At 62.1% G+C, this 5,691-nt stretch overlaps 1 protein-coding gene across 2 annotated transcripts; it reads left to right on the forward strand.

Moving 5' to 3' along the window:
• The first annotated feature begins 1,523 nt into the window (after nucleotides 1-1,523).
• On the forward strand, nucleotides 1,524-5,053 carry LOC127396192 (class I histocompatibility antigen, F10 alpha chain-like). 2 transcript variants are annotated; one of them, XM_051643804.1, is made up of 8 exons: nucleotides 1,524-1,600; nucleotides 2,113-2,376; nucleotides 3,082-3,360; nucleotides 3,438-3,710; nucleotides 3,793-3,894; nucleotides 4,046-4,072; nucleotides 4,360-4,413; nucleotides 4,547-5,053. In XM_051643804.1, exons 1-8 carry the CDS (start codon nucleotides 1,537-1,539, stop codon nucleotides 4,558-4,560), a joined length of 1,077 nt encoding a protein of 358 aa, XP_051499764.1. In that variant the 5' UTR covers nucleotides 1,524-1,536; the 3' UTR covers nucleotides 4,561-5,053. The 2 variants fall into 2 exon arrangements, with proteins under 2 accessions (XP_051499764.1, XP_051499766.1); XM_051643806.1 differs by lacking the exon at nucleotides 4,046-4,072.
• The last annotated feature ends 638 nt before the right edge of the window (nucleotides 5,054-5,691 follow it).

Raw genomic sequence — 5,691 nt, forward strand, 5'->3', positions numbered from 1 at the left:
ATTTAGATGAGGTTTGGCAAGAAACTAAGATCTGAGATGAAATTCTGTCCTGGTTTTGGGTCCAACATGACAACAAAGGAACAGCCCCATGGCAGCTCACTCAACTTCCCCCCCCACACACACTCTGGGATGAGGAGGACAAAGCTCATGGGTCAAGACAAAGGACAAGGAGGGATCTTCACTGATTAAGGTCCCGGGCAAAACAGACCCAATTTTGGGAAAAAAATAATAGTTTAATTTCACACTAGTCAAATACACACAGGACACCGACACACAGAGTAGGGCTTGCACATGTTACCCCACCCCTCCCTTCTTCCCGGGCCCAAATCACTTTGTTCCCCATTTCCCTCCCTCCCCAGCAGCACAGGGGGATGGGGATGGGGTTTAGTCAGTTCACAGCTGGTGATTCCTGGTCCTTCCTCCTCAGGAAGAAGGATTCCTCACAGTCCTGCCCTGCTTCCCCACAGGGTCCCTCCCATGGGAGAGAGTCCTCCATCATCCTCTCCTCCTGGAGTCCTTCCCACCAGGTCCGGAGCTGCTCCAGCCTGGGCTTCCCACAGAGTCACGGGTGCTTCAGGAACGGCCAACTCCCCTGGCCCAGGGACTTCCAAAGCTGTGCAATCAGAGTCCACAGGCAGCAAATCCACTGGCCACAAAATCCAAGGCCAGTGGCCAAGTTCACCCCTCCTGATGACCCCAGGGAATGTTCCACCACGTTCCCCCATGAGTGCAGGGGCACAGCTGCCATCTCGCCATGGGCTGCAGGGAAATTTCTGCTTGGGCACCTCCTTCCCCTTCTTCCTCACCAACCACCAGCACCGCTCTCCTCCTCCTTCATCTCCTCTCCAAGCTCTGCTCAGGTGTTATAGCTGTCCTTTTCTTTGTTAATCGCTGAGGCGCATCTATTGTCCCTCTCTAATGGCTCCTTGGCTGGGTTTTGGGACAGGAGGAGCTTCTCAGCTTCTTGTTGGAGCCACCCTGGGGCCCTTTCGCCGCTACCAAAACCCCCACCGAACCAGAACAAATTCAAAAGGATGATACATACATGGAAGGAGCCTATGGGGCCCTGAAAGGGCCAGGGAAGACCTGGTCACTAGGACACGTAATGACCCTGCTGTGGCGGGGCTCGGACTGGTTGATCTCCAGAGGTCCCTTCAACCCCCCCACGCCGGGATCCTGTGGTTCTCCCGGAGAAACGTTCCCTGTCCCGTCCCTGCGGGTGCTGGTTCCTTGGCAGGAGCTGCCACCTCCCGCGCGGGACGGGAACGAACCCGGCCCCGCGTCTGTGCGCGGGGGTTGGACTTTGGTCCGCGGGCAAAGAGCCGGTTTTTGGGGTAACACGCGTCCGCGCCCCGCGCGGCTCCGGCGCTTTCGCTTTCGGTCGCAACCTGCGGAGCCGGGATCTGCCCGGCGCCCGGTGACGTCCCCAACGGCCCAGGCTGCCATTGGCGGGCGGGCGGTGCCGCGGCCAATGGCGGGGCTGGGGGCGGGGCTCGGCGGGGCCGTGCGGCAGCGGGGCCGGAGCGGAGCAGCGCGATGGGGCCGGGCCGGGCGCTGGGGCTGGGGCTGCTGCTGGGGGTCTTCTGCGGGGGGGCGAGCGGTGAGCGCGGCGTGGCCCGGACCCTGCCCGGGCAGCGGGACCCCCTGCGGCCCTTTTCCCGGGCACCGCGATTCCTCCCCCCTTGGCCCCCCGGACTCACCTGTCCTGGGCTCTGGGGACATCCCCGGCCACAGGGACCCTCCCGTCCCCGCTCCCCGGGCACCAGCACCTTCTCTCACGCCCTCCCTCCCCCCGCTCCCCCTTCCCCGCACCCCGCTGGAGACCCCTTCGCGGGAACCAGGACCTCTCCTCCGCCCTGAACACCCTTCCTGTGTCCGGGACCCTCCCCTGCATCTGCTTCCCATGACCCCGGGACCCCTCTGCACCCCTTCCCGGGCACCCCGAGTCTCCAACCCCCCCCTCCGAACCCTCTTTCCTTGACACCAGAACGCTGCGGGCTGCCCTTTCTGGGAACATGGACCCTCCTCCCGGGTCTGACTGCCCACCCCTGGGCCCGCACCCCTTGAGCAGCATCACCTCTGTCCCCCCTCATTGCCCCCGTGTCCCCACAGGGCTCCACTCCCTGCGCTACTTTCACGTCGCGGTGTCGGAGCCCAGCCCGGGGGTGCCCGAGTTTGTGACTGTGGGGTACGTGGATGGGATCCTCATCGCACGGTATGACAGCGAGACAAGGAGGATGACACCTGGGGCAGACTGGATGGAGGCCAACCTGGACCAGGAGTACTGGGACAGGAACACCCAGACCTGCCGGAACAACCAGCAGGTTGACCGTGTGAACCTGGACACAGCGCGGAGCCGCTACAACCAGAGTGGGAGTGAGTGTGGGCTGGGGCTCCGTGGGGCTGGGCTGGGGCTCCGTGGGGCTGGGCTGGGGCTCCATGGGATGGGACAGTTCCTGCCTCCAGGATACTGCCCTGTCCCACACGACTGCCCCAGGTTGTGTGCACCCTTCCCTGCCTGTTGTCATTGTCACAGGGCTCCCAGCCCTTCCCTTCCTCAGCTCCAGGCTGTTTCAGCTGCCCTGCCATGCCCCACAGGGCATGGGATCCCTTATCAGAGATCTAAGGGGGACACTTGGGTGCCCAGGACCCCATTCCAGGACTGGCCATGCAATCCCAGCCCCTCACCATTCCCAGAGCCGTTGAGACCCCCAGAACCTACCACCTTGTGTCTCATTCTCTTGCTCAGCCCTTGGTGCTTTGTACCCGCCCTTCCCAGAACCAGGGGCACTGCCCCCATCCCATCTCCTTGTCCACCACTGGGGGCTTGGGGGGCACATCCCAGCCCCTCGCTGTCCCAGGGTGCTGTAGGGCTGGGTGCAGTGTGTCCACATCATGGCTTTGTGTTGCCCCACAAGTGCAGTGGGGCCCGAGCAGGACAAGGGCAGCTCTGTGGCTGGAGCCAACCCACCTGGGGCTCAGTCAGGTCTGGGGTGAGGGGAGCTTCCAGGGGGTCTGAGCCCCTCTGAAGGCCCAGGGCTGCAGCAGCCCCTCAGCCCTGTCTCCGTGGTCACGTTTCAGGAGCTCACACGGTGCAGAGGATGTACGGCTGTGACCTCCTGGAGGATGGGACCATCAGGGGGTATCGGCAGGACGCCTATGATGGGCAGGACTTCATCTCCTTCGACCTGGACACGATGACGTTCATCGCGGCGGATGCGGCAGCACAAATCACCAAGAGGAAGTGGGAGGAGGACGGGGCTGTGGCTGAACGATGGAAGAACTACCTGGAGACGATCTGCATTGAGTGGCTGAGGAGATACGTGAGCTTTGCTGGGCGGGCTGTGCTGGAGAGGAAAGGTGAGGGTGAGACGGGGCGTGTGGGGACCGGCCGGCGTGGGTGCGTGTGCCGACCCTCACTGCCACCCCCTCCCCAGAGCCCCCCACGGTCCGAGTGTCGGGGAAGGAGGCCCACGGGGTCCTGACCTTGTCCTGCCGCGCTTACGGCTTCTACCCGCAGCCCATCAGCATCAGCTGGCTGAAGGAGGGCGAGGTCAGGGACCAGGAGACCGAGTGGGGCAGCGTGGCGCCCAACAGCGACGGCACCTTCTACTCCTGGGCCTCCATCGAGGCCCGCCCGGAGGAGCAGGACAAGTACCGGTGCCGCGTGGAACACGCCAGCCTGGCCCAGCCCGGCCTCTACGCGTGGGGTGAGCGGGGTGGCCCTGGGCGCGGGGGGCTGGGGGGCTGGGGGGCTCCCCTCCCGCTCCTCACTGCCCTGCTCTCCCCCAGAGCCACAGTCCAACCTGTTGACCATCGTGCTGGCGGTGGCCGGTGCCATCCTGGTTGTTGTGGCCGTGGGGGCCGGATTTGCCCTCTGGAAGTGCAAGTCAGGTAAAGCCGCGGGGCTGGCGAGGCAGAGGGGGGTGGGAGGAAGGCAGGGCCTGGGGGGCCAGGAGGGGCAGGGGCAGGAGCTGCTGCACTCAGTGGAGCCCCGAGCCAGGTGGGCAGCGCAGCAGCTGCTGATGCCTCTTTCTCTCTGCAGGGCAGACGGGCTACAGGGCAGCGGCAGGTGAGTCCTGGGGGCAGGTCCAGCTGCAGCCACTGCCCAGGGCCGGGGACACCTGGTGACTCCAGTTTCTGGCCCCTGCTGGCATTTCCCAACCCCCGTCCTCCCTGGGCTGCCCCTCTGGAAAGCCCCAAAGTGGGAGGGATGGAAGGGGCCGTGTCTCCCCTCAGGTGTTGGCAGCTCCTCGTGGGAGCTGTGGTGCAGTTGTGGCTCCAGCCCGGCTCCTGGCCCGTGACCCTTGTCTGTGGCCAGTGCAGGGTTGGCAGCTCAGGGCTCTTTCTCCCTCACAGGCTCGGACAGGGGGTCTGGTAGCTCAAACGAGGGCTCTGAGAGGTCGTCCAAAGGTACGGTTGCTGACCGTGGGCTTGCAAAGGGCAGCCCCAGCTCTCCATGCTCCCCCTTGGAGAGCAGAGGGACCCCCAGGGCAGAGGGCTGTGGACAGGGAGGTGGCCCTGGGTGACCCTCTTGTTCCTGCAGAGATCCTCGCCTGATGGCTCCAGGAGGGGCTAGATGTATCCCCTGCCCTCCCACCTCCTGGATGCAGAGAGGAGCTGGAGGAGCCTGGGAGCTGCCTGCAGAGACACCTTGTCCCACCACAGCCACCCCTGCTCTGGTGTTGGTTCTTCTGCCTCCCTGTTTTCCACTGCATTTAAAATTGTCCCCTGCAATTATCACAGATATTTTAATTTTGAGGTTGTCATTGATTTCTTCTACCAGTGCACGTTTCCTGGTGCTACACTGACCACAGTGTCACCCCGAGGGAGTGGCTGGATCCAGGGGTTGTGAGATATTTTCTATCTGGTTCTTCCTCTCTCTTTTTCTCTGTTTTTAACCTTAGTCCTGGCCCATCAGGGTAACATCATTTCTAATTTTGCCAAGTTCTGCCAGTTGCAACCTGCTGCTTTGAGAGTGATGCCGTGGTGAGAGATTTTTGACAAGCTTTATGATCTTACTCGGTTTTAAGTAAAGTTGTGTTTGTTTGAACCTCCTGGGTACTGGTTGTTACTGTCAAGTGCCCCCCCGAGAATGAGCAAGGTTGACCTGCCTGTACACCCGAGTGGGACAAGCCCCAGCCTGGCCCAGACCCACCATGTGGGACCTGTAGCGACTCTCCCTGAGCTGCCCATCCTGCCTCATGACATTTGAATTGGTGTGACAGCAGGATTGTCTGCGAGGGGCAGGGAGGAGGGGCTATAAAAGGGGGTCACAGCCAGGCTGGATAGAGAACTGGTCGTTGGTCAAAGGCAAATTCTCTGGCAGGAGGTCATGGCAGCCCAGGATGGGCCTGATCCTGGCTGCTCCCCACTGCTGGGTTTGTTCAAGGTTCTAAAGCTGGTCCAGCCCCAAAAGGGTGTAGCTGGGCTGAGGAACACTGGAAATCCCCAGAAATTGTAGCAGAACGGATCAGAGACTTGGCAAAAGAAATTCAGTTCAGACCTGTTGAGGGAAGAGCAGCAGTTGGAGGCGTCTACTGAGCTGCATCAATGTTGTCTCAGAAAGACAGACTGATTGTGGAGCAAACACACCGAGAGGCTGGGGAGTGTGTGCAGGGAGGGGTGAAACCTGCACAGGCAGAAGGTGGGTGGGTGAAGCTGCAGCCAGCAGGAGAAGAGTCAGCTGAG

The sequence above is a fragment of the Apus apus genome, unplaced genomic scaffold (genome assembly GCF_020740795.1).
Source record: "Apus apus isolate bApuApu2 unplaced genomic scaffold, bApuApu2.pri.cur manual_scaffold_30_ctg1, whole genome shotgun sequence".
Lineage (NCBI taxonomy): Eukaryota > Metazoa > Chordata > Aves > Apodiformes > Apodidae > Apus > Apus apus.

What these genes read in the sequence shown, in the direction of transcription:
- LOC127396192 (XM_051643804.1), top strand. Translation starts at nt 1,537, where the DNA reads ATGGGGCCGGGCCGGGCGCTGGGGCTGGGGCTGCTGCTGGGGGTCTTC. An exon ending in GCCCGGCCTCTACGCGTGGG is followed by an intron (nt 3,711 to 3,792) that starts GTGAGCGGGGTG and finishes GCTCTCCCCCAG; the next exon opens with AGCCACAGTCCAACCTGTTG. An exon ending in CCTCTGGAAGTGCAAGTCAG is followed by an intron (nt 3,895 to 4,045) that starts GTAAAGCCGCGG and finishes TTCTCTCTGCAG; the next exon opens with GGCAGACGGGCTACAGGGCA.